The sequence below is a fragment of the Urocampus carinirostris genome, chromosome 8, assembly GCF_059441175.1.
Source record: "Urocampus carinirostris isolate Australia breed hairy pipefish chromosome 8, RoL_Ucar_1.0, whole genome shotgun sequence".
NCBI classification, from domain to species: domain Eukaryota; kingdom Metazoa; phylum Chordata; class Actinopteri; order Syngnathiformes; family Syngnathidae; genus Urocampus; species Urocampus carinirostris.
In genome coordinates this window covers 1,114,057-1,141,683 of record NC_142356.1, presented here as the reverse complement: position 1 = coordinate 1,141,683, position 27,627 = coordinate 1,114,057, and the positions used below count along the sequence as shown (strand labels likewise).

The 27,627-nt window shown below is 38.9% G+C and overlaps 1 protein-coding gene across 3 annotated transcripts in view; it reads left to right on the top strand.

Annotated features, from left to right (window-relative positions):
* Positions 1-45: 45 nt before the first annotated feature.
* The window catches only part of micu3a (mitochondrial calcium uptake 3a), a 42,120-nt gene continuing 14,538 nt past the window's right edge, over positions 46-27,627 (top strand). The window contains exons 1-9 of one of the 3 annotated variants that reach the window (XM_088341233.1): positions 46-336; positions 6,375-6,522; positions 11,304-11,335; positions 14,998-15,076; positions 18,848-18,895; positions 19,829-19,911; positions 20,961-21,032; positions 25,343-25,384; positions 26,825-26,920. In XM_088341233.1, coding sequence (XP_088197359.1) covers positions 73-336; positions 6,375-6,522; positions 11,304-11,335; positions 14,998-15,076; positions 18,848-18,895; positions 19,829-19,911; positions 20,961-21,032; positions 25,343-25,384; positions 26,825-26,920 — 864 coding nt within the window. In that variant the 5' untranslated portion in view covers positions 46-72. The remainder of the gene's footprint in view (positions 337-6,374; positions 6,523-11,303; positions 11,336-14,997; positions 15,077-18,847; positions 18,896-19,828; positions 19,912-20,960; positions 21,033-25,342; positions 25,385-26,824; positions 26,921-27,627) is intronic. The other 2 variants (XM_088341234.1, XM_088341235.1) reach the window with 2 other exon arrangements.

Below are 27,627 nucleotides of genomic sequence, written 5' to 3'. Positions count from 1 at the left end.
ATAGCGCACAAATCACGCGATATCTCCCAGCATTTCCTCCACTTTTCGCGGCATCCATCCTCAATAGCAACAATGGCCGCCGCCTTCCGTGGAGCTCTTTCGCTGGCCGCCAAGCTTAGCCTTCGCTCGGCGTCGAGAAACGAGCTTAGCGGGCGTTTGACGGCGACAAGGACACGGAAATGTCTGACTCTGGGGCTTTGTTTGGCGACTGGAGGCGCCGTGGCGCTTTATTTTTATGACGACGAGGCCAAACGTCGAGGCTGGAGGAGGACGATGGCGGCTCGCAGCATCCGCGGCCTGCTTCCGTTTATCCCGGCAGTTGAAGCCAAGGAAAAGGTGGGTGGCTTACTGGATAAATGGAAAGAACCATTATCTCCGGTAAACCTGTTATTCGTTCACATCTTCGTGTTGTCTTTTTAAAACTACTGCTCACTATTTGGCAATTGTGCCGCCGCGCATGCGCACACCTGAGGATGGAACTCTCCCAAGCTACTGGTGCTGAAACGTCAACACGAGGAAATCCTGTTTATTTTTTGTACATATATTCACTTTTGTCAAGTCATATTTATTTGTATGCAAGAAAAAACTCAAAAACCTCAACATAAGGAAAATAAGGAAACCTTGAGAAGGGACCGCACATGAGCTAATTCCACTTCCAGGATGACCAGGCCCAAATGGATGTTGCAATAACCAATAATACACAGATATTTTCCACGTAAAACATAGGTTATTCATATGCCTTAGAATAAAGTTTGTTTTAAGCCTAGTTCTACAGAATAAAACATATTTTGGGGCGGCAGTGGCTCAGGAGGTAGAGCGCTCGTCTTGGGATCAAGAGATCGCAGTTCGAATCCCGGCTCCTCCGTGTTATATGTCGAAGTGTCCTTGGGTAAGACACTGAACCCTTAATACCCCCAATAAGCAGGTTAGCGCCTAAAAACTAAAAACAGTTATTTGGGTAATATTGTCATTAAAAAAAACGTAGCACTTCTATCGATCGCTAAATTATTATTATCTCTTTGTAAACTTTTATGAAAAAAATCTTTAAAATTAAAAATATATAAATAAAAACTAACACAAATATTTTTAGGTTGTCATTTTTATTATTATTACTTATAAAAATTCTAGGTGGGCCTTGAATGAATCAGTGTTTTTGTATGATCGTTTTTGTAACTTTTGATTAAGATAATCTTTGCTGGATGGAAGGTGATCACGTCCAACTAGAAAGGAGTAGTCGTTACATACACGTGTCATGTCATGTTTATTTGTTTGGCCCTTAATCACAAGGAGTCTCAAAGGGTTGCACAGACCACAGATTATTTATGAACTACAGAGTATTATGACACCATCCCCTGATCTAAAACCTACACGAGGGCAAGGAAAAACTTAAAAACCTCAACATGAGCAACGAGTGGCCTTGAGCGTTATCATATCCGATCCGCTAGAAACGACTTCGGCAAAGGTTCGTTATGCAGCGGAAATTTTCCACAGCTTGTTCTTAAATTTGTTTAGGTTTTGTTTAAGCTTATTGACCACCATTTTAGTATAAGAATGATTGTAATCCAAGTTGTCTTTGCGCTTGTTATTCACTATAGCCATATCTGTAACTAATTTTGTTCCTGGAATATTTTGCCAATAAAACCTTCAAAACAAACAGTTCGTCCCCTCCAGCCTATATTTTGATGACCTACCTTCAAACCAATATTCTGAGGGAAAAACAAATCATTTGTTTATTAAGCCAGTAAACTAGCCATATATCAATGAGGTAACTTGCTTTATGTCGACTAATCGAGCTAACTAGCAACATGTCGACCAAGCAGGCTAAGCAGAAATATATCAGGCTTGCCAACTAGCCATACATCTATCAAGCTAGTGTTATGGACTACACAACAGTATTGATTTAAAGTGGCCTAGGCCTCACCCACAGGGTTTCTCAAAAATAAGGAGTGTGTGTTGGAATGAGTCTGTGTGGGCCTCTTTTCTTGAGTCCATTTACTGATATGATTTTATTTACAATCGTAAACATTCTCCATCCGTTTTGCGCCAGCTGCGGCTTGTTGACTAATTGGCTTCCCTCCTGTTTAAGCTCAGTGCTCTCACTCACCCTGTGTTTTGACTCTGTCCTGTATCCTTCTAGTCTATCCTGTCCGGTATCGATCCCGTCTATCTCACCCTGTTTTATGTCTGACCCCAGTCTACAGTGTTAGGTATCGATCCTGTCGGTCTCATCCTGTCTGGTACCTTGCTACAATCCCCAGTATCGGGTATGGTTCCCATCTATCTCGTTCTATCTGCTACGTTGCTACAATCCCCAGTATTGGGTATCGTCCCCTTCTATCTCGTCCTGTTTGATATCAAACTCCAGTCTCCAGTGTCTGGTATCGTTTCAGTCTGTCTCGTCCTGTCTGATATCTGTCTCCGGTATCTGATATAAATCCTTTCTGTCCGGTATGGACCCCATCTGTCCGGTATCTGCTTGTGTAACTGGTATTAATCTCTTCGGCCTCTGGCTTCCTGTTGTTCCACGCCGGATTTCTGCCTTACTTCTTCTGCCCAGCAATCGCCGAATCACTGGCGTTTGTGTTAACGTGCATGACTGCCTGATTCCCATAAAATAAAGCTTGTGTGAAAAACGTTACGCATCTGGGTCCTCCTCCTGTTCTGGTTGTGACAACTCCAGGATAAACGTGAAGTAAGTCTTAAAGAAAAAAATTAAGATACAAAAGAATGTTAGGATAATAAGTCATATTCATAAGGTAAGACTTGTAGACTGGACTCAATTGTAAGTTTCACAGAACAGTAGTGCAATGGCGATAACAGCAGTATTGGCCAAAACTCTATCAAGTTTAAACTCTAGTAGACATTCAAACTAAAGAGAGAAGACATCAATTTAATTGGAACTTGCACACAGAGAGAAGCCTTCAGATAAGGGAATTCCCTTAGCCCCCTCTTTTTATGACTTCTTCAGGGTTACCAAAAGCAGATCAGGGTATCAAAGAACAGAAATATGATTGGCCAATAGCGACGCGGATGTAAACAGTGCATAATAGTCAAAACAATGAACAACAGCGCGCAATCAAACTCAATACATAGAACTTGCATCCTATGAAGTCTCCTCTGCAACATGAAAAAACAAAAATAAAGCTGAATCAACTTATCAATATCCCTATATTTTTGCTATTCGAAGGCAAGATAATATATATTTTTCTACAGTCTTGTATACTTCTTTGGGGCTGTGATGACCCTTCTGAAGAAACTGTCCCTCAGCCTTTTTGTCTTTATTTTAAGGGACTTATTCTTATTGATCCAGATTGAAATGGATCCTCTTGAGAAGATATTGATGAACTTGTGTCAAAACTCACCGAATGTAATCAATACGAAACGATTGGATCTGAATAATCTTAATTGGTCAGTGATTCTCTTGTCAACAAGGTAAGTGGTTTTCAATGAATTCTTCTTGTTGATCAATCACAGGTTAGTCCAGCAAATTGGTGAATTGACAAATGAAATGAACCATAGAATGATAAGAACTGGAGCCCTTTATTATTGTATGAAATGGAAATCAAATAGAGTTTGCTTTGGATATAGTTAGAATCGAAATGTCTCCGTCATCATTAAAATTCAGTGTACATTGTTAATAACAAGATTAGACGTTGCAATCAAGAATAACAAAATCGTGAGAGGCAACAAAAGATAAACATTTTTTCTTTAACATATAATCGGATCTCAATTATATTTTAAGGAATTAAACCTTTGGTGAACAATCTGTTGTACTAAGCTGCTGTAATTCAACTGTGGTGCTACTCAGTAGTCTTATTTTGTTAAATACTATTGTTGGAACATATAGACATACAAAATGCAATGACACCTTGCTGAAATTAAAAACGGCTCTTGCTTTTGCTAGATCAGCTTATTTCTTTAAGGTTATTGCTGAAAATTAAAAAAAAACTCAAATACTTGTTGGACATGGTAGCTAGCTGCTTTTACACGACAGCCAATTAATTCAGATGGCGCCACCCATTCTCATGGTCTTAAATAAAAGGATTTAACTTATCCGGGAAGAGTTTTATAATAAATACGTCAAAGACTTGGAAATTATACGGGATGCGGATGATGGCGGTAGTTGGCTGATTTCCCCCCCCCCCCATTTTTAGGTTTTAGATCAGAAGATGATATAATGGTGGTCTGTGCAGCCCTTTGAGACTTTTTCCATCAAGGGCTTTACAAATAAATATGGCTTGACTTGAAAACCAAATACAAGCTTTAGCAAGAGAGAAAAAAAGGAGAATTTGTAAATAAAGTGCAGTCATTGTTTACTGGCTCATATTTTTTCTTTTTCCACAGACAGACTGAGATCATTTCTTCCTCATGCCATGAGGCTCTTTAACTCCACCCGGGGGAGTAAAAGCCCACATTAAACCCCAACCCTAGACATCTACCTATCTAGACATCTATCTAGACATCCATCTATCTAGACATCTATTTATCTAGACATCTAGACACCTATCTATAAGTAATAGGAAAATGTGCAAGAACTTATTTTGTCATAGTTCATATAATTACTCTATCGATAAGTTCTTGTACTATTTATCAGATTTTGGCAATCAATGACATAATTCAGTGCTGGGGTCTCCAACGTCTCCAGGTAGCCCTCTCAAAACACCTGAGTAGCCTGCAGACAGGTTAGCTCACCAGTGATGGGTCTAGTAAGTTTGATTTCTAACTGAAATGCCGTTATAGTGGTTGACTTCACTTCTAATAATTAAACCTGGCACTAACATAGTCACATCATAGTAATAACACAATTTATTTTGGAAAGTATATTAAACTGGGTGTCCTTTGCATTAATCAGTAACAAAAAGTAGCTCTCAGTTTAAAAAAAGGTTGGTGACCCCTGATTTAGTGTCAATCCCCCCCCAAAAATTACATTTGGACTTGATGCTGTAGCACAGCTTTAAAAGGCCGCTGTGAAACTTGGAAAACTTAACTGAGAGTCAACACAACGGACGAAGGATTCATCCGATATTCGTGCCGCCTCAGTGAATGGCTGCGTCAACAGATAAGATCGCTCATTTGCATGTTCGCTGAGCTATGCAGAAACGGGGCTTGGAATTTTGGAAGCTCTCTCGTACGAACACAGCTTCCATGCGGCTGTTGCGCTGCAGCTCATCAAATTGATGGCCTGGCTGCTTGAGATCCAATCATCCTAAAACGTGGGTGTCCAAACTTTAGAGAAAGCAGACGAGATTTGTTTAGCTGATAATGTGTGAGAGCTGACTTTTAAGCTTAGCATTCTTTGATTAGTTTTTAATAAATTCGCCCTCTGTCAAAGGCTTGCAGAGCATGACCTCATGGCTCGCCTTTGTAGCTTTTTAATTTGACTTGCTGGGACTCGTGAAAAACCTGTGCCGTTAAAACAGCTTCCAGTTGCTTCAGCTTTTCACAGCATTTGTTTCCAGTTATCCTTTTGTAGTCAGCGTGCTTGGTCTGGCAGTACTTGTTGTGGAAGTCAGAGCTTATCGACATAATGAGGACACATTTGTTTTGACAGGAAACTCCAGGCTTGTTTCTCCCGAGTTTAAATGTCAGCCTTAGTTTGGAACAAGCTGTCAGGAACTTGGCTGGGTCACGGCGACTTGATGAGAAACATGCAGAGATTGCAAAAAACACTGTCAATTCCTGGAAGCATGCACTATGAGAAAAACAAGCGCGTCATCGATAGGGGACGCACTAAGTAACATGTGATATTTCTGACGTGATGTTTTTGCTCCGGAGGGTATAAGAATGCTGATTGTCTCTTAGACGAATGAGAACGCTGTTTCAACACTAACGAATATCAATAAACAACTTCTCCCTCTCCGTCAAATTTCTCTGTGCTTTTGTGCATATTTCTGGGGTGAGGCGAATACACGGTCTGCTCTGAAATACTTCTCCATAATGTATTATTTAAAAACAGCAACAGTTTCTTTGCAAATGAGTCCGATGCAGTTGTTTCGGATTTCGGTGAAAACGATACTCCAATTTCCGCTTGTCCTGGAAGTGACGGCCCTCACAGTCAATTTTCCTTTTTTTTAAATTCACTGTTGCCATGTCAGAAACTGGGAGAGCTAAAATTCTCACCTATGCCAAGAGCAGGGCGGCCAAAGGGCTACTGCCATCATTTATTGTACACATTTATTATGTTGATTGAGGTTTTTGAGTTTTCCCTTGCCCTCATTGGGGTTTTAGATCAGGGGATGCTGTCATAATAGCCTCTACTTTTTACAGCCCTTTGAGACTTCTTGTGATGAAGGGCCAAACAAATCAGCAGAAATTGACTTTTGTGTTTGTTAACAATGGCAAGATAGTTTATGATTGTATTTTATCGACCCTAGGCCCACCCGATGGACTTTGAGGAAGGAGACGTTCACATGTCGTCCCACGAGCACCGTTTCCGAACTTTCAGCTCGGTGGAGTACGACGGCCAGCTCTACATGACTCCGCAGAACTTCATCGAGTCGGTCACCATGAGCGAACCTAGGAGTACGTGAAGTATTCTTTTCCACTAATTCAAAAACCTTCAATATGTTGTTAGAAAAGCAGATGTAGTCCTAATATTTATAATACTGCCGGATTATGTCCGTTCCTCATTTCACAGCCACGATGTGAGCAACCATGGGATGAAAAACAAAAACATATAATACATAAGACATATATGTAGAATAAAAAATAACCTTCAAGTGCAAGATTAGCCCCCAAATAGAATTATTTAGGTAGTACTACAGTAGAACCACAGGTAACACGATGAATTGATTCTCAGGTGGGGATCGCAAAGTGAAATTGCATATGGTTCGGATAAAAAAACTCGTTCTAATGCGTTACCCACTCCAGAAAAAAAACATTAAAATGACAAAATAGTCTATAATCAATGCCACTTGTGTGTAATACACATGCATATGATTAAATTAATATACATGTAAAAGAAAAAGGACATTTTATGTACCTTCTGGCGTGACGAGACTTGAGCTGGTACGGTGGAGTGGCAGATAAATGCAGAGGAGGTAGGAGACGGAGGATTCAAAAGAAAACTAATAATTAAAATATGGACTTTATTGACAAGCAAGTACTTTTTTTAAACATTCTTAGGTGGAGAAATTTGTATTTATGTTTCCTAACATGAGCCTCACCTAGAGGAAGCTGACACCATTGTCATTCATCTTGCTGTCATGGGTACCCAAAAAGAAAAAAAAATAAGATGAAAAATGTTTCTGTTCTTCGTTACTGCTATATTCCTTAGCCACGGTAACAATTTGTGTGCCTTCTTCGTTATTTCTTGATAATGGCAAACTTTGTTTCCTTGGTTATCATATTTTGCCTCAACTTTATCATCACTGCAGGCCTTGGGACCCGTAGCAAATAAATACAGTACAAAAACCAGTATCAAATCACCAATTTGCGAAGTCTTTAGGCGGGCTAAATCATTTGTTGTTAACGTGGTGTTAGAAATTAAAAATTAAAATGTATCGTTTACCAAATTGTTCGAATGAGTTATCTGACTCCATTGACCAAACACAACCTACATTCACCTAACAATGCGCGCTCGTTTCTTGATGGAAAAATGAACAAGAGACCGGCATTTCCACACGGGGGCAGATTTAATTTCTTAAACAATTTAACTAAGTGAACTCCATCGAATATATGGCCGGATTACTGTCGCTCGAGTCTCCGTCAAGCCTCCTCTCTCGATCTTCTGCTTCTCCTCCTCGCCCCACGTTTTTTCCGCAAGCTGGTGTGCCGGCTCCTCCCATGGGCGTGCCAGGAAAACCCCCTCGCCTCGATGTCTGGAGAAACTCTGCGTCATCAGGGCCTTGTTCTCCAAACATCGCCTGCCGTCCCCCGTCAGAGTCCTGTTATCAAAATACCCCAGCCAAAACATTACGCATTTGGAACACCGTGACCCGAAGCCCACTCAGTGAAAATCTTCATTGCACTCGATAAATGTAACTTGTATTTAATCGTATAAAATCCTTTATAGTCAAATGTATAAAATCCTTCAGTGGTGTAGTGTGAAAAAAGCAATAGAGGGGGAAAAACATCTTATTCTACACCATAAAGTGAAAACGTTGCAAGGTGGGTTCGCTGTATGCTGGGGGTCTACTGTGTACAATTTAAAGGCTGACCTGATTTTGTTATTTCGGCCATTAGAAACACTTTTAAGTGTTTCCCATAGAATTTTGTGAGAGCCCAGTGGGTGCACAGTCTCGGTAGGTCTGGTGGTGTGCCTGGGGGTGGGACCCCTACCCCCCACCTCCAGAAGAAAGAAAATTGGGTACATTTTAGATTCAAACGCATCCATCCGGTGCATTTTTTTTTTAGCAGAATCAAAAAGCGTGACCTATGATGAATGTGTGCCCTTGTAAACCATTGAATCGTAAAGACTAGTAGTTATGAAAGGCAATGATACGGCAAACAAGTCACACCCACAAAGAATGGTAAACCAGACCGGTTTCATGCAAAATCTCTCTCTCATCTCATCTAATTACATACCTGTCAAGCTGTACGTTTTTGCCGTACAAAGTAGGTTTATGATGCATTTTAAGACGTGTACGACGTACATGAAAATCTGTACGGAAAAAGGCAAATTTGTCAATGACGGGTACCAACCGGTATACACAGACTATCACCAAACGGCAAATCAATCAAGTCAAACCAGTTCGCCGCGGTAGCCTCTATCTCGGTATCGTTTTTTTTTCGTTGCAGCGGTTTGATGCTACTGTGCGCATGAGACTGCCGCCTGGAGATTTCTCATCATGCATCATTCCGTGGTAGTTGTGTAGTGAAAGGAAGTCCGTCTATTTTTAAAGAACCGTCTTTTTCAGCTCAACTCATTAAAGAGAGCCGGCTCTCAAACGGCTCACTTGCCACATTATAGTACAAATTATTATGTTGTATAAAGAAGTTAAGAAAAAAAGGAAGTATAAAAGGAGAAAATGAAAAAAGACAGGTTTGAGGTTATCTCTCTAATCAGTATATTACCAACAATAATTGAATGCAAAAAATGAATTAATAATTTGAATAAGAAAATATATTATTCTCCTTCATTCTATTTGCATGTATTTTTCCTTCTACAGTGAACGTCTAAGCGACTTCATTTTTGAACTTTTTTTATAATAAACCTCATTCATGTCGAGCAACTCAGGATCTCACAACAAAATGTTCATGAACAATATATATGATATAACAAAACACATGTACAATATAACATGTTAAACGACATATATAAACACATTTGGAAAAAAAATATGGTGTATGATTATTTTGTATTTTGTAGGGGAAAATGTGACCGTTTGTAAGGGCATGGAGCCCTGGAGTGCCACAGGTATGGGATTACACTTAAAATATAAATTAAAATGTGTACAACAAAAACAAAAAAGCATTGGTCTCCACTGATGTGGACTAAGCTGCGTGTGTGCGCAATGGCGCACTACCCAGAGCTTTTCCGCGCACAAAAATCAAAGGGTAGGAAGAGAGAAAGAGAAAAGGAAAAAATGTAGTTAGAGCAAAAGAAGGTAAAAAGACACAGAGAGAGAAAGAGACAAAGAGCAACAAAGGAGGAGAAGAAAGAGAGACACTGAGAGTGAAAGAGACAGAGAGTGGGGGAAAAGGGGTGGAAAAGAGAGAGAGAAAGAAATAAATAACAAAAAGCCAACTCACAAAAATCAGGGCTTGAAATTGCTAATTAAGAAGTGAATTAAGTCAAAGTTACAGTGCATGATGGTAAAAATACAAGGGTTCCCCCGACACTGTGTTCTAAATGCGGTATTTTGAAGTCAAGGTCGAAGTACAACAAAGTTGAGTAAAGTCAGTAGAGTTTTTCTTGAACCGGCTTCTTCGGCTCAGCTCACTAAAAAGAACCGGCTCTTGCGGGTCCCAAACGGCTCTTGGGGTTGTTTTTGCTTCTTTAATTCCTACAAGACCAGATATTATCTACAATTATGCACAAAATGACTTGAAGGAAGGGGGGGCGCAGTAGAACCAAAAAGAAAAAAATACCAACATGAAAAAGTAGTGAAAAACTGGGGAAAAAAAGAAACAAAAGGAAGAGAAAAAAGAAGGAAAATTTTAGAAAAAAAGACAGAAAAAAAAAGAAAGAAATTTAGGAAAAAAGTAAATGTAGAACAAAAAGAAAAAAGTAACAGCTCGGAAAAAATAAACAAAATGAGATTTTTTTAAGGGAATTTTTAAAAAGTAGAAAAAAACACGGAAAAAAGAAGAAAAAGTTTGTGTTGCATTCAAATCATTTCCAATGATATCAAGTCAATCTTGTTGCCAACATTGAACTTCCACTAAAAAAACGTGATTAAATACAGTTGTGTATCTTGCAACTGACTCAATAAGCCCCCAAAAATGTTAGTATTATGCGACAAAAGGTACCAGGAATAAAATAAATGGAAATCTTGTGAAAGAATTGTAAAAAGAAATGACGTTTGTAGGCTATCGTACATGAGTCAATTCATTCAAAAGTGAAAAATAATTTTGCATTGCCGGAAACTCAGCAAAATGTAACGTGATGTCAAGATGTTTGATAATGATGTAGTTGCCACACTTGGGATTATGGTTGCTCACTGTTGTTTCAAGCGTTGCTCACCGACTTTGTTTGAACGCTCAGACCCGTGAGGAAAATGACAGGGAACATTGGTCTCCACTGAATATTGGCTTTGAGGGACCGATTTGGATTATTGTGTCAGTGATAGACAATAATCAATGTTTTGGAGCCATGATTCGAATTAAAACGAGTCGAAATGTTTTCCTCACTTGCACAGTTTCCCTTGTGCTGCTGCGATATCTGGTGACCAATTCAACCCCGGTGGCCAGCCAGTGACTTATGGGAAACCGTGCATTTGTTCAGGAACCGAAAGACTTTCCCGATTTTGTTTGGACTGAGATCCATTTCGGGCATATAAACACGTCAACATTGATGCACGTGCAAACTTCCACGAAATCGACATTCTGCTAAAACCGATACGTCGACTCTTCGAAATTCAAGCGTTACGCACCTGTACGAGAGATCTCAGCAACAGCGGTCCTTTGAAGAGGAATTAAGACTGAGTTTGTTTCCTGAAAGCCGAGCAAAGTAGCAGGACGGCAAAGACGAGCACTTTGATGATGCCGGTCATCTAAACAAAGTGTGCGCCTGTTGTGACTGTAGCGTGTACATCAAGAGCCATTTGTAGATAATACAGATGCTATCTGACGGCCCACCCGTACCCTTCTTCTCCTCTTTCCTCTTATTTTTTGTCTCTCTTTTGTCTGCTGGCTGGAAGGCAAGAGGCCCTGGAGGTCCCTGACCAAACAGGTGGGAGACGCACTCCGACACATTCCTCCTTTTCTTTCTTTTGTCGCCCTCTGTTCGGATTGACCTTGTTTTTTAATGAATGAAAACTTTATTCGAACATTCAAATCAAAACGGAACAAAAACAGTAACAAAATAATGTTCCATAATATGTCCGAAGAGGGGTAGTAAGAAGCATATGCTTCTATTCCCTAACCCCTTCATCTTCCCTATTAAATACACCAATGATATAACAACAATTGTAATAATATGAATAATAACAGTTATGATATAACAATAGCAACAATAACACAAAGTTAACCATAGTTCTAGAGCAGGGGTGTCAAACTCATTTGAACTCTGGGGCCACACGATAGAACAAACATTCTGTCGGGGGCCGGACTAGTAGATTCAAGAGAAAGAAGAAGAGAGATAAAGAAATAAGAGAAAGAGGAAGGGAAAAGGAGAGAGGGTGGGACAAAGAAAGAAAAAAGGGAGAGAGGGTGAGAAACAAAAGAGATAAAAAGAGAATTCGTGAGAGAGGGGGAAAGAAAGGGAGAGGAGGAAAGAAATCAAAGAAAAATAGAAAGACAGAAGGAGAGAAGAGAAAAGAAAGCGCAAAGGGTAGGAAGAGAGAAAGAGAAAAGGAAGTTAGAGCAAAAGAGGTTTAAAGACAGAGAGAGAAAGAGAGCGACACATAGAGTGAAAGAGACAGAGTGGGAGTAAAGGGGTGGAAAAGAAAGAAAGAGAAAAAGAGCGAAACAGAGAGTGAAAGAGACATAGTGGGAGAAAAGGGGTGGAAAAGAAAGAAAGAAAATAGACAGAGAGAGAGAGAGAGATAAATAAATACAAGTACAGTGTCTTTGTTCGAGGCACCTGGCTTTGGCAACATCAAGTTGACATATTTCAACCTGCAGCTTGTTTTTCTCTTGCGCTTCTCTGAGTGTTGTCTCGTGTGCCGGATTCAATCCCTTAGCGGGCCGCCTGTTTGACACCCGCGTTCTAGACGCACTATTCCCAATCTCTCGTATCACTCATACCCCATTTTCTTCATCTCTGAAATGTTTTTTGCATTTAAATTTGAAGACGTGAATAGTTGGACATTGTTTGATCTGGTCTTGTAAATTGTTCCAAAGTTTGACTCCACACACAGACACACACATACTTTTCCTGGTGGTTCTCACCTTTGGGATTAGGAATAAAGCAGGGGTCTAAAACTTAATTTACTCGGGGGACAAGGAAGCTAGGGTCTGGGTGAGGTCGGGCTAAATAGTTGGCTGAAATACATCAACTATCATATAAAAAATACTCGTTGGTGGATGGGAAATGGTGTCATGCCATGTTTATTTGTATATCCCTTCATCCCAAACAGTCTCAAAGGGCTTCAGTTTTTCTTGTTTTACTATATTTCTACTTTTCTAGTCAAATTCTTAATTATATATAGTTTTTTGTAAACATATTTTCAAAGCTAGGTATTTTTTGTTGCTTTTGTTTTGCATGTGAAACTATGTTTTTGTATTATTATTTTTGAATACGATTTAAATCAAGCACCTTTTTCTTAATTCACTATATTTGAAAGGCCGGCATTTATATACCAAGTCTCTGCTGACCTCCAAAGCTCTTTACAATACACTTCACACTTTACCCATTCACACACTCACACACCGATAGTGGAGTCAGCCGTGCAAGGTGCCTTCCTGCTTATCGGGGGCATCAGGGATTCAGTGTCTTGCCCAAGGACACTTCTAGGTACAACACGGAGGAGCTGGGAATCGAACCTGCGACCTCTTTGGTCGACCAATGTGTCCACCTTCCAAATTGGCGTATTCACCCTCAAAGACCTAATGTATGGTGGTGCATTCTGTGGAGAAGTTTGTGTTCAATTTACATGAGACGAGGCTCACTTAGAGGGAGATGACATGCTGTAATTTTCCGTCATCTTGCTGCTATGGGTACCCGAAAAACCAGAAACCCGTTGAAAGCCTGGGCAAAAAAGAAATATAGAAGACAATTGTGCTTGATGGTCACTTTGAGTCTTCACAGTTTGTATCTTTACTTTTTATGATTTTTAGCACTGAATACAGTGATATAGAGTGATTGAATAATACACTCTGGCCCTTTAATTTGTATATTGAAGGGATTATAAAAGACCCTTTTTTCAGTTAGGCGCGGAACGTGTAGTGTTGCTTCCCACAATTCCACGCGGTGGGGGACTCGAGAAATTTAGTCTTAAAGTTGACCATGTTGGGTCATATCCTGTAGAGCTGTGACGTCATTGGATGACAACAAAGTCTCACAAAAGACGGCGATTGTAGTAAACGGAGAATTTACTTATTGATTTGCTGGGAAACCTTTAAAGTTTTGTCCAAGTTGCGTGCATTAATCGTCAAAATAAAATAATAATAAGTTTACCTGCCTTCATGTACAGCATACTCTCCTTTTTTGCCTTCACCTCCTTTTAGGTAGGTGATTATAACTTTTCCTTTGTGTTGTTTTCCGCGTGTCTTGCAATTAATGTAATGTTGTCCAGATAGCTTCTCGTTAGCGTCCAGGCTGCCGATGGCTTCCAGTTATATTTTGGTCCAGGTTACACCTGTTAGCAATCAGCCAGCTGGCTAGCCTGACGTGATCATCTGGTGTATTTACGGTCGGGTTCGTGTTTGTTTTCGTGGCGTTTTTTGTTGTGGTTGGCTCTCGGTTATCTTGGCTGCTTACTGCAGGCTTTTGGTCGCCCAGCCTCACGTTTTTTTTCGCCGATCGGTCCAGGTTAGCCTTTTTTGTAGCCGTCTAGCCTGCCATGTTCCGACTGGTTTAGCCCCTGTTAGCTCTCTGTGTGTTATTTTTGCTAGTTCGCCCCATTGTTGGCTGTTGTACTGTGCCCACCAGCGACACGACGCCTAGGCGTTCTCCACAGAAACGACCAAAACTTTACGTAAAACACTTCGACTAGTTAGCATGTAAACCGATATGATGGCTGTCTAGCTAGGGTGCGGAATTTTTCACTTGACGTCTGAGAAAATCATGTTTAAAATGTTTTTTGCTTTTTTTGGTGTGGTGTCATTCAAGTGTTCTTACAGTTAGTCATTCTAAAGTTTCAATTTCAAAATAGAAATGTGTACACATATAAAAAATAATTGGAGCTTACTGAAAGACATTTTTAACACACATTCATTGCAATGCACATTAAATGACTTTATTTTGTTTTCTAAAATCGGATTTATTAAACTTTGATCGCTGTTACGTTCCTTATTTATGTGGCTTGTGAAACTCAGGGAAAGTGTTTTTGAATGTCATATATTTCAAAATAGCAAAAAAAAAGTAAAAATTTATGATTTTCCTCATTTTTTCTCAGTTATCGGCCTGCAGCTAAAAATAGAACTGTGCTACTTGCGACTCATTTGGCAGAGCGGGTCACATATTAATATGCTACTATTCTTTTTTGGAAAGTCAATGAGAATTACTTAACAGTGCCTCTGCTGGTTGAAAGTAAAAATGCACACAGTGTGAACTCGAGCACCTCCAACCACAAAGATTTTAACATCTTAAAATGAAAATTTCCAGTAAAAAGCTTGGTCACAAGCCTTACATTTACATATAAAACATCATACCACGGGAAATATTGTGGGCATTATTTTGTTATGAAGAAACGTATTTTAGAATTTCTTCACAAGTGACTTTTTTTCCAGGAGCTGGAGAAAATCCTCTCTGATACTCCCCCCGTATGGAGAGGTTCCTCCAAATTGTTCCGGAACCTCAGAGAACGAGGTACAACATAACAAACTTGCATATGTGCATGACAGGCAAACTGTTTTTTAAGCAGTCTATAAAACTTCTCGCAGGGTTAGTAGGGGGGTTTAAATCCTTGAAAATGCTTGAATTTTGATGTCGTGTTTTGAAGGTTTGAAAAGTTCTTGAGTTATGGGTGAAGTGCTTGTAAATGCTTGACTTTTTTTGCTATGTTTCACATCAGTCTAAAACAAGTCTGCTTAAAAATGACACTGCTCTCTGGTGGCTTAGCTTTGCCATTGCATTTCTTCACCTGCGATGAACGGCAGCTGGTATTAGTTTGTATGGCGCGTCATCGTCCCCTAGTCTCTCGTCCAAAAGGTCAGATGGAGGCTGCTGTTTTAATAAACGTGGAGAAAATCCACACATAGTATTCTGCAAGGTGAAACAAAGAGATCCAACTCATTATAATGTGAGAGTCAGTCTGCTAATGAGAATTCACGGAGATGATTAGCTTAACAATGTTTTTTGCTAACCGTTTGCTACATGCTACCCCTAAACAGGGCACTATGACATGTGTATTAGTGCTAGGATAACGTATCAACATTTATGGTGGGCCATGCTAAAAATTAAGGAAGCCTGTGATAAATTTTAACAGAAAGAACTTCTCACGGGGTTTGTACGAGTGCTTGAAATCCTTGAACCTTAATGTTGTGTTTTCAAGGTCAGGAAAATGCTTAAATTCTGAGTGAGGTACTTGCCCATGCCATGTTTCATGTCAGTCTGAGTCTATAGACCATGCAATAAATTAAGAAAAAGAGTTTGAAAATGACTCTGACACGCCTGCTCTCAGTCATTATGGTGTTGTCATGTGAAGTGCCAGTGCCCCTGGTTGCAACCAATAGGACAGCTCTATTTACAAAATCAGCTCATCTGGGTCCCACATGGCTCCTTAAATATTTTTTTTCATGACATATTATCAATAATAGTAAAACATTATGCATCGAATTATGTAGTAGTTAGTGGTTTCACATTTTTTTGCAGGGGATCCCTGAAAAACACATAATTTATGAATTAAAATATTCACAGATCTACAAAAAAAATGTAAAATACTAAACGGATTTAAAGTTGAACAACACAGTGTCTGAAAATGCCAAACAATTAAAAAAAAGAAAAATATTAACTACAATTACAGTCTTTATTGAAATTGTGTGCTTTTAAAACACAAACAACATAACACAATGCAACACAAACATGGTATTGTTAATTGCTATTTTTCTAATACAATTGTCTTTATTTGTGTATAAGGACATTATTGTACATAATAGTGATCCGAGAGATAGTGAGGTGTTCAAATAAGGTTTTTAAACTTATTTTATGGTTCCAAAAAAGGATTGGGACTAGAGTTAAAGGCTTAGGTTAAGGCTCCTTATTAGGATATTAAACCGAATCTCAGGTTCTGAAGTAGGGTTGGGGCTAGTGTTAGAGCTAGAGTTCGATGTAAGGTTAGGAACTCCATATTTGGGTGCTAAACTGAATTTAGGGAATTTAGTCCAGGATTATGTGTAGGTTTAGGGTTAGGAACTAGAGCTATAGTTAGTAGCTAGGGTTGTGGCTGCAAGTTCGGGTTTTAAACATATTTTAAGTTTCCGAAATCATGGTTTTTAACGGTACTGGATTCCTTCTTGTAATGGTACTGTACATATTGGAAAAGGGGCTTTGAAACTCCTTAAAAAGTCTTCGAATTTGCCCATAAAAAAGGTTTATGAAAAAGGTGCATGAATCTTGATGATATAGCCTAAGACTGAATCCCATTTCGAGTAGCACGTTTCAGGCTTGCCAACGTGTCCCAGTAGGTGTCTTTTAATCCGAGGTGGGAGGCCCGCTGGCTTCCCCGACTGCCAAGCAACCTGCCCACCAAACTAAAAATAAACCTTTGCTGCTCCGAGTCCAATGGAGCAAAACGCAGATGTATATCTGTGGGCGGTTCCCCATTTCATTAGGCAATATCTCACTTCGTATGTACGCCATCCCAAATATATTTGTCCCGACACGTACGCTGAGCGGGAACAGCCTTGGAATGCTTTCTGAGGAAGAACAAATGAAACGGAATGCTCGTTTGTAGAATTTTGTCAAGGTTCCCTTTAAAAGAATGAAGGACATCTATCCGTACAACCATGGAGAAAAGCTCTCCATTTTTAGAATGATCTGCCATGCTACTGGTGAACTGTCATCGTCCTACATAGCTGGAGAAGCGGTTCCCACAAACGTAGACACAAAACCGGTTTTAAGAAAATATTTATCTTCGTCTAAAGAAGATGAATCGGAATCTCGGATTGTATACAAAACCAGAAAGTTTAATAGGATCCTCATGAAACGGAATTCAAAGACATCAAAGCGATGCTAAGTCTGGCTCCACTGCACATCCCCGCTACATCATGTTGAAACTCTTAACTCCAAACCATAGAACAAAACATAGAAGTAAGAGGACACCTTGTATGGTAGAACATAAACTTGACCGCACTGAACAAAACATGAAAGTTGGATACTGAATCGTTCTAACAGAACAAAACATGAAATTGGGATGACACAAGTGACATTCCTATTGGTCAACCCGCGGGCACCGGGGTGCCCCTTTAAGGACAGCTGAAGTTCCCGCGGACTTGTTCTAAAAAGAGCTCAGCGGTGCTAGGTCATTACGATTTTCTAGAAAAAACATTGTTTTAGTGGTCGACTGAGTCTATTTAACCCTACATCAATTTATTAACCGTATAAAAATATTGTAACAACATAGTAATAACATGAGAAGTCCAATTTTTTTTTTTTTTTTTTTGCATAACCATATGTTTGATAATTAACCTGGTAATAACATAGTAAAAACATGGTGATAACTTGTTATTTTAGAAATTCAAATCAATAAATTTAAGTTAATGGACTTCATGGACAAAAACAAAAAACCCGATTCAAGTACTGATAACTTTTTTAAGCAATTATGAGAGTAGAATGAAAATATATTCATGTATGAAATAAATGTATTTTCATCTTTTTAATGATTTATTTAACGGGAAATGCAACAAAATAAATTCATATTTATGGGTTTAGAAGGTGAATGAGCAAAGAATGTACAGTTTTTTTAGCCAGCTAACTATTAAGCTACCTTTTTGAGCTATTTAGCAAGCTAGCTAGCTAGCATTTTACATTTCTTTTGCATACTATCTCGCTAACATTTTACTTTTTCTGCTAGTTATCAGGCTAGGTTTTGGGCGCCTTTCTAGCTAGCTAGATTTTTCTTTGCTTTCTGTCCGACTATTTAGTTGGCTTTTTACTCTTTTAGCAAGCTAACTCCATTTTAGATTTTACCTGTTTACCTTTCTAGCTAGCTGTCTAGCTTTTTCTTTGCTTTCTGTCCGACTATTTAGTTGGCTTTTTACTCTTTTAGCTAGTTAACCCCATTTTAGTTTTATACCTGTTTACCTTTCTAGTTAGCGATCTAGCTGCCTTTAAGCCATTTAGCTAGCCATCTAGTGAAGTTGCTATTTTAGAAAAACTGGGTGCTTTTGCGCTCATTATTTACGAAAATAAGCTTGACGCTTGAAAAAGGTGGAAGACTTCTGGGATAGAACAAGAGCGAGAGTGCCGAGGTTGCACGACCATAAAATGCTTAGCGGTTAAAACGCACGATGGCAAGAGAAACTTTGTGTCTATTTTTGACATTCGTTTTTAGTTTCTCCATTAAAATTCTTATTGCATTGTTTGGAATAGTATTGAGATGATGGATTTGAAGTAAGTGCTTGATGTTTTTGTTGCTAGGTGTCATCTCCTACACGGAGTACCTCTTCCTGCTCTGCATCCTGACAAGTGAGTCCCATTTCAATTCGCTCACGAAAAATTAACATTTTAATACCTAAAATTGATCCGATTTTTTTTTCACTCGTTTTACATATCCAAAAGATAAATAATTGAAACGTTTCAATACTTTAAAAGAAAGAAAATGGATCGATTTTTTTTTTTTAACTTCCCTTAAGTGTAGAAAAATACGGTTTAGAAATACTTTTAACTTCAAAATGCATAAAAAGAAGTCAATTTTAACACTTAAAACGAGCTAATACATCAGATATGTGTACTCATTTCACATATAGAAAAATACAACTTGAATAAAAATTAAACTTTGAAATAAAGAACATTTCAATATGTAGAGAAAGAAAAAAATATTTGCTATTTTTTTTACTCATTTTACATGTCGACTTAAAATTAGTTAAAAAAACACAACCCATTATTATACCTTAACTGAGCAAATTGATTGGATTCCTTTAACATTTTACATGTAAATATGACTCAAAATTGTTTCAAAAATCATATTCCGATTTTATTACACATTATACATGTAGACAGATAAGACTAAAAATAGTTTTAAACAAGCACATTATATTACTCAACTTTAACTCATTTTATATGTAGAAAAATGAATACAGAACTTCATTTAATCAAGTAAGAAGAGCCAGACTTTTGGTACTTGAAATTAGCAAGTTGATCATAGTTAAAAAAAAAATTGGGATGTAGAAATATAATATTAAAAGTGACAATTTTAGAAAAAGTACATGTCAATACTTTGATAAGCAGAAATACTACTTAAAAAGAGCAAATTGATCTAAGATTTTTGCCCATTTTACTGGCATTGGTAACGAAATGAAAGCATTTTCCAACGGAGCGTCCACTATTTGAGGATTGCATGGGGCCCCTCGAGCGGATTCGGCCCCTAACCTCCGCCATGTGTGTTGTGATCTGTTGCAGAGCCTCACGCTGGCTTTAAGATCGCTTTCAATATGTTTGATGCAGACGGCAACCAGATGGTGGACAAGAGGGAGTTCTTGGTGGTGAGTCCACGATCGGAAGCCGAAATCACTCATCCGTGATATCATTCTCATTGCTTTCAAAGAGTTATTCAAATTCTAAAACATAAAAAATGGGAGAAAATAGTACATCTTTTTTGCACAATATCTATGTAAACGTCATTGGTATATTCCAATTATTTTCTAAGATGATGCTTTTTGAAGACAGTCCGTCTCGTTTTTGACTTCCTGAGCTGTGACGTCATGTGAAAAACACCAGCACCCTAGCAAGTTCATTTGTTTGGCCCTTAATCACAAAGAGTCTCAAAGGGCTGCACTGACCACAGATGATTGCAAACCACAGACTATTATTACAGCATCCCCTGATCTAAAACCTACATGAGGTCAAGGAAAAACTCAAAAACCTCAAGTCAAATCATCCATGTTTATTTGTGACGCCCTTAATAACAAAGAGTCTCAAAGGGCTGCACAGACCACAGACTATTGCAAACCACAGACTATTCTGACACCATCCCCTCATCTAAAATTTTCATGAGGGCAAGGGAAAACTCAAAAACCTCAAGTCAAATCAGCCATGTTTATTTGTGACGCCCTTAATCACAAAGAGTCTCAAAGGGCTGCACAGACCACAGACTATTGCAAACCACAGACTATTCTGACACCATCCCCTCATCTAAAACTTTCATGAGGGCAAGGGAAAACTCAAAACATCAGCATGAGTCAAGTCATGTTTATTTGTTTAGCCTATAATCACAAAGAGTCTCAAAGTCTGATTTTCACCCAGTCTTCTCCATTTGTGGATAATGGCTCTGACAGTGGTTCACTGGAGCCCTTTAGCCTTGCAAATGGCTTTGTGATCTTTTCGGACTGATAGATTTCTATCATTTTTTTTCGTTTCTTCAGGAATTTATTCGGATAATAACATGTCAACTGTGTAGCCTACTTCACTTGGTCTTACAGATTCAATTTTAGATTTAGGTTTGGATTAGGTTTTGATTTTTTTGTGTGCCTTAATAAATAAGACTTCTCCTGTGCACGTATTTCATGTATCACTTGACTTTTGCTGGTTGCAGCTTCAGGAGATCTTCCGCAAGAAAAATGAGAAAAGGAGCCGGAAAGGCGACGCCGAGAAGTCTGCGCAGTTGGTAAGCCATCATGAATTTTCCGTTGACTTCTTCTAGTATTTTTGCAAAAAAATTGGGATTTGAACCTTCCGTGTAAAGTGAGTGTGCATGCTGCCCGAGTTTTCTGGTCTGTGAAAACATCCCGACGACGACGAAATGGATATACTCGAGTGCCATTGGTCTTCTTCTATGCCTTTGTGATTGAGTGACATTTTATATTATATAGCGCCTCCTAGTGGTGGGGAAAGCGTCTTTTGGGTAGTCATTCAGAGCCAGACAGCTGTAAACATCAGAGATTCATTTGAAGTTGTTCGATGAGGATGCAGAGGTTCAAAGGTTGTTTTATCTTCACTCCCTAAAAGAAATAAACATGAATATCAGTATCTGGAAAAAAAAATGTTTTATTTCATATTGACTTGCTCTTGGTATTTTTTGTGTAATAAGAACCAAATACAGATAAAATATATTTTTTTACTCAAATAATATTTGAACTGAAATTCATTTTAAAAATGTTAGGTTCATTTAAACAGAAGAATTTCTTTCATGGCAATATATTTCAGAAAAACTTGAAAACATTTTGTATCTGTCAGGACCAGAACGGAAACGGGACCCTTTCGCTTAACGTTTCTCACAAGTTTTATTAGAAGAAAGGGAAAGGGTTGCGCCCATGATCCGGGGATCGCTGGACGCGGCAAGCAGGTCGCTCTGAACGCGGAAGTGGATCTTCCGTAGCGAGCGATGGCGGTGTCGGGAACGGAAAAAACGGGTCAGTAGCCGGGACTAGGAGAGCAAGACGAGGTCAGGGTTGAAAACGAGTCAAATGCCGGGACGGGAGAGCAGACGTGGTCGAGATAAAAAACGGATCTTTTCTCGGGACGGGAGAGCAGACATGGTCGAGATCAAAACAGGTCGTAGCGGGAGACAAACAGGAGCAAAAAACAGGACAGGTGAAAAAGGGCTTGCCGTGTAAAAACAGATTCACAGACGGGCCGACAAAAGGGTACTGACAGGACAGGGTTTAAATACTGACAGGGAGCCAATCTGTCAACAAGCTGCAGTTGGCGCCGCACGGGCGGGGCCAATTGGGCGCCATGGCAACTGTGACAATATCACAATACATTTTTTGTAACTTTTCTCATTTTTTTAAAATAAAAATAATCAAAATGAAACTGTCTGACCTGACAGACAATGTTTTTTCTCATTTCAGGATTTTTAAAAATTTATTTTGATCAAATATTCTCAAATGAACTGCTCATTTAGAAACATTTGCTCATATTTCCTTTATTTTACAAGAGAAAATTGTCATGGTTGCCACGGCGCCCAATTGGCCCCGCCCGTGGATACCAGCTGAAACGCATTGACAGATTGCTCCCTAGCACTACTTAAACGCTGTCTTGTGAGTCGCCTTTTGTCAGAGCGTCTGCGAAACTCCTGCAAAACTCTGTTGTGATGCGTCAAGCCCTGTGTATCCCCGTTTTGCCTGTGTTTTTTGCTCTTGTTTTGCCAAGCCCAGTGAATCTCCGTTTTTGCCTGTGTTTTGCTACTGTTTTTTCTCACCCCGATCTGTTTGATTTTGACCACTTCCTCGTTCCAAACAATCGACTTCTGCGACCAATGATCCCCGGATCGAGTTTGCGCTCATTCCTCTTCTCCCCAATAAACTGTGAGTAACGTTACGCGAGTGGGTCCTGCTTACTGTTTCCTGTCCTGGACCTTGACAAAAATAGTTAATATAGTGAATATAGTATTTAATTGGTGAATTAAAGGTTAGAAAACGAGGTGAAAATATATTAAAACGGAAAAAGATTTTTTTCATGTGTAACATGGACTGACCTCGATAGAGTTGAAACCAAAATATTGGATTTTGGAATTACCATCCAAATCATGTCCATGATATCATATCAAAGTCCCCGGGTGCGCCTAGTGTGTCACGACTCCCGCGTCTACGCTAGAAAAGGCGTGAGGTTGGTCTTAAATTTCTTGTGCTCTTGAAAAGGTCTTAAAACGTCTTCAATTTGAATGGAAAAATATTGGGCAAACCCTGGGACAGGTGAGACCTGGGAAAATTGAATAAATGAACGAAAACTTTATTTTGAACATTAGAATAAAAACAGGACAGAAACAATAACAAAATAATGTTGCATAATATGTTTGAAAAGGGGTAGTAAGAAGCAGATGCTTATATTCCCTACCCCTTCATCTTCCCTATGAAATACACCAATGATAAGAACAACAATAGTAATAATATTAATAATAGCAGTTATGATATAACAATAACAACAAGATTAACTATAATTGTAAACGCAGTATTTCCAATTTCTAGTATCATACGCCATTTTCTTCATCTCTGTATTCCGCCAGTAATGTTTTTTTGTATTTAAATTTGAAACACGTGAATAGTCGGACATTGTTTAATATCATCTTGTAAATTGTTCCAAAGTTTGACTCCGCACACAGACACACACATACTTTTCCTGGTGGTTCTCACCTCTGGGATTTTGAATTTATGACAGCCACTTAAGTTATAACTAACCGAGTGGATCATTTTTGGATGTTTTCTGGCACTGGGCTTTTGTTGACCTTAAATAGCAGTTGTGCGGTGAAAAATCTTAGCAAATCATCCAATTTTAATCATTTGGACTCCAGGAGTAAAATATTTGTATGATCAAGATATGGTTGTAATTGCACGTTTTTGGAGGATAAAAAGGGGCTGGAGTCAACTTTTGTAATGATTGCCCCAGACTTCTGCACAATATGTTAAGTATGGCAGAACTAGAGAACAATATCATAAATACAATGCATTATAGTTTAAAATGAATTTGGTTTTAGTAATTATTGAAATGCTTTTAGATACTTTAGTTTGTATGTGTCCGATGTGTTTTTTCCAGCTTAATTTCTTGTCTATTATAAACTTAATTTCTGATACAGTGTCTATTGCAGCGCCATCCATTTTTACTTCTAAATCTTGATTTTGAATATTACTTTGGTTTTATTTAAATTTAAAGATAATTTATTTCCATCCATCCATACTTTTAGATGAATTAATTCACGATGAATGCAGGTTACCAAATCAATGTAGTTATCATTTGAATAGAAAATGTTAGTGTCGTCTGCAAATATTACTATTTTCAATAGTTTTGAAACTTTAAAGATATCGTTAATATATAATTCAAATAACTTTGGACCCAGGATAGAACCCTGTGGTACTCCACAACAGATGTCCAAGTATTCAGATGACAACTCTCCAATTTTTACATATTGCTTCCTCCCGTCAAATAACTTTGAATCCATTGCAAAGCCTGATGCCATATCTTTCCATTTTTTAATAGTATATTATGATTAATGATATCAAATGCTTTTTTGAAGTCAATAAATACCCCAACTGCGTATCTCTCCTTTTCTATACTATGGGTGATTTCTTCTACTGCATCAATAATAGCCATTGTTGCTCATCGGTTTGCTCTAAAACCATATTGACTTTCATGAATCAATTTGTTTATCTACAAATTGTTCTAGTCTATCATTGTGAAGTTTCTCTCATATTTTAGAGAACTGAGAAAGCAGGGATACCGGTCTATAGTTTGTAAAAATGTGCTTGTTTCCATTTTTGTATATTGGTATAACTTTTGCTATTTTCATTTGATTTGGAAATTTGCCTGTTAGAAATGATGGATTACATATGTAGGCAAGGTTGGTTAGGGTTACTTTTACTGGATTACTTTCAATTACTTTTGGATTGCTCCAATGCCAAATATGCTAATAAAAGTCAAAAGAAACTAAATAGGAATAAAATGACTACATTTTGTGCAGGCTCGGGGAGTAACGGAATACATGGAACAGCAAAAACGATGTTGGCAAGCTGTTTGGATTTCTTTTCATTTTGTTTCTGTGGCATTTTATGTTCGTTTTGTCGGAGATCAAAGAGATCAAAGCCAGGAGAGAAAGCTTACCACGTGTTGTCAGTCATCATTTTATTCATAAATACTTTCTTTTGTCTTTTCTGAGCATATTTGGTATTGGAGTCATCCAAAAGTCATTGAAAGTAATCCAGTTCAAGTAACCCTACCCAACCCTGGATATGACGTATATAGGACACAATAAATCCACATTTTGGGGATTCTCCTTAGATTTTGTGAAAGAAGATTTGCTCAAAGATACAATCAGAGAGGTGTCGAAGAGGACACGAAACCCCCCTGCCCCCCTTCCCCCTTTGCAGAGTGTATCCACAAGCGTTTCCCTAGCATGTACTAACATGTCTTTTCTTTTCTCTTCTCTCCTCTGACTGCATGCTGCGCCGTCCTCTCTTTTTCATGCCGCTTTCCGTGCGCTAGAGTATGCAGCTGTACGGATATCAGGTTGCCCCCGTCAACAGCGTATGTATCCCCCCCACCGCCCCAAAACAAAAACCTAGTCTTGTGATTCGCTTGAAATGACAACGAGTTTGCAACAAATTTGAATATAAAGTGAATTGAAATTAACATAAAGCTCTAAATAATGTTCCACTGTGACCCCTCGTGGCGCAAGCATCGTCCATTTATGACAATAAAACACGACTGATACAAATAACAAGCAAAAACATATGCACTGTGTCTCTTAAACATCCTTTTGAATTTAGAATTTGTAATCCTATGTTTGGCCGCCATCTTGACACTACGGAAGCCCGAATGAGGAATTTACCTCGCTAGCTTGTTCCGGTGCTACTTTTAGCATGAAATAGCCCTGCATCGCACACACCTGAGCCCTAAAGGTTAGGGTTTCCAAGTACCGTCATTCAGTCATCATCAATGTTGTTTTCCCTCTGTTTCGTTCTCTAGCCTTTCACGTTGGGTGCAGGCTATGGGTCACCACTCGCTGCAATTGATATTTTTAGCTGCTCCTGTTTTGTCAGTCGGTGTCACTAGCCGACGATTCAGGCACCTGGTGCTTTTGTTTCTTTCTCTAGCCGCTCTTAATAGCAACTTGGCTGTATGCTATAACTCGCTTCTAGCTGTTAATGAATTGTCATTGATGAGAAAGTCCATAATCCAGCAGCAGTAGCAGGATCTCCAAGATGACGGTATTGAACACAGAGCTGAAGTCTCGGAAGAGCATCCTGACCTAGCCCCCAGGTTTCTCCAAATGGCTCAGCACAGTATAAAATGTTTCCTTCTCTAGCCACTTCAAGCCTGCAACTTGTTGGCTAATATAAATTGCCTCTAGATGATATTGTTTTTTATAAATACTCCTGCTTTGTCCTTCACTGTCACTCGCCTTAAACAGTCAAGTCCCAAATCTCCTTTTTACCATTGTTTCCATCGTTAGCCATCATGTTAGTCCATTACCTGCAGGCACTGGGCGCTATTAGCATTGTTAGCTGCTCCTTTTTTCTCTCTGTGCTCAGCATCTCATTTTTTCACAGCTGCCTAGAAACAACGCTGTGTCCTGCAATTTAAGCATTTTAATCTTTTTTCCACCCCCAGTGTTCCTTCTCTAGCCACTTGGCTGCAGGCTGTGGCTGGCCACTGGCTGTTTTTGTTAGCTGCCGCTTGTAAATAATAATAATGTTCCAATTTTAGTATATTCTCCAGTTAAAGTTAGCCTATTAGGGATCTTTTCAGTCGCTTCGGTTGTATACAGATGGCTTGAAAGTAGGCTTGAGAATGTTTCCTTCGGGCTTCCGTAGTTTGTCTTTTTGGCTTCTGCTCCGCTCTAAGCTACAGTGCCCTTTAGCGGTCTGTTATTACATACTGTCTCTTTAGAATGCAGAAGCTTCTTTCTGAAGCGGTGGCATTCGAAGCAAACTGACCCTGGCCCCCCCTTGACCACCCTTGCAGGTGCTTAAAAAAGAGAGTCAGGAGTTTGTGGCCCGGAGTTACTGGGACCTTCTAAGGCGAGGCGCCAGCCAAATCCTCTTTTCTGACCTGGCCGAGGTACCAAGACCCCCACCGTCCTCCATATTCCTTTTTTTATTCTATCCTCTTTCCTGTATTTCTGTTGTCGTAAGGCCATTTCAACATTTGCTTGCAGTTAGACAAACAAAAAGTTAACACCTGTATTATAAAATGGAGTCATTTTGTTTTTATAGTTTGTTCATTTGTTCTCTTCGGGGGTCTCCGACATTTTTCAAGCAGAGAGCTACATTCTGTTACTAAATCGTGCATATGCATTTCAGAAATAGCAACTTAACTAGATGGCTTACTAAATAGCTAAACAGTAGCTTGATTGTTAGCTAGAAAGGTAAACAAGTATAAAACTAAAAGGGTAAAATTCCACTGAATAGCCAGATAGAAAAGCTACAAAAACTAAATAGACAGCTAGAAAGGTGGCCAAAAATTATCTCGATAACTCGCAAAAAAAAATCAACTATTAGCTAGATAGCATGCAAAAAAATTGTAAAAAGCTGGCTCGCTAGCTTGCTAAATAGCTAAACAGTAGCTCGATCGTTAGCTAGAAAGGTAAACGGGTATAAAACTAAGAGTAAAAATTCACTGAATAGCCAGATAGAAAAGCTACAAAACTTGATTGCTAGCTAGAATGGTGGCCAAAATTTATCCTGATAACAAAAAGGTCAATGTTAGCTAGATAGGGTGCAAAAAATGTAAAAAGCTGGCTCGCTAGCTTGCTGAATAGCTAAACA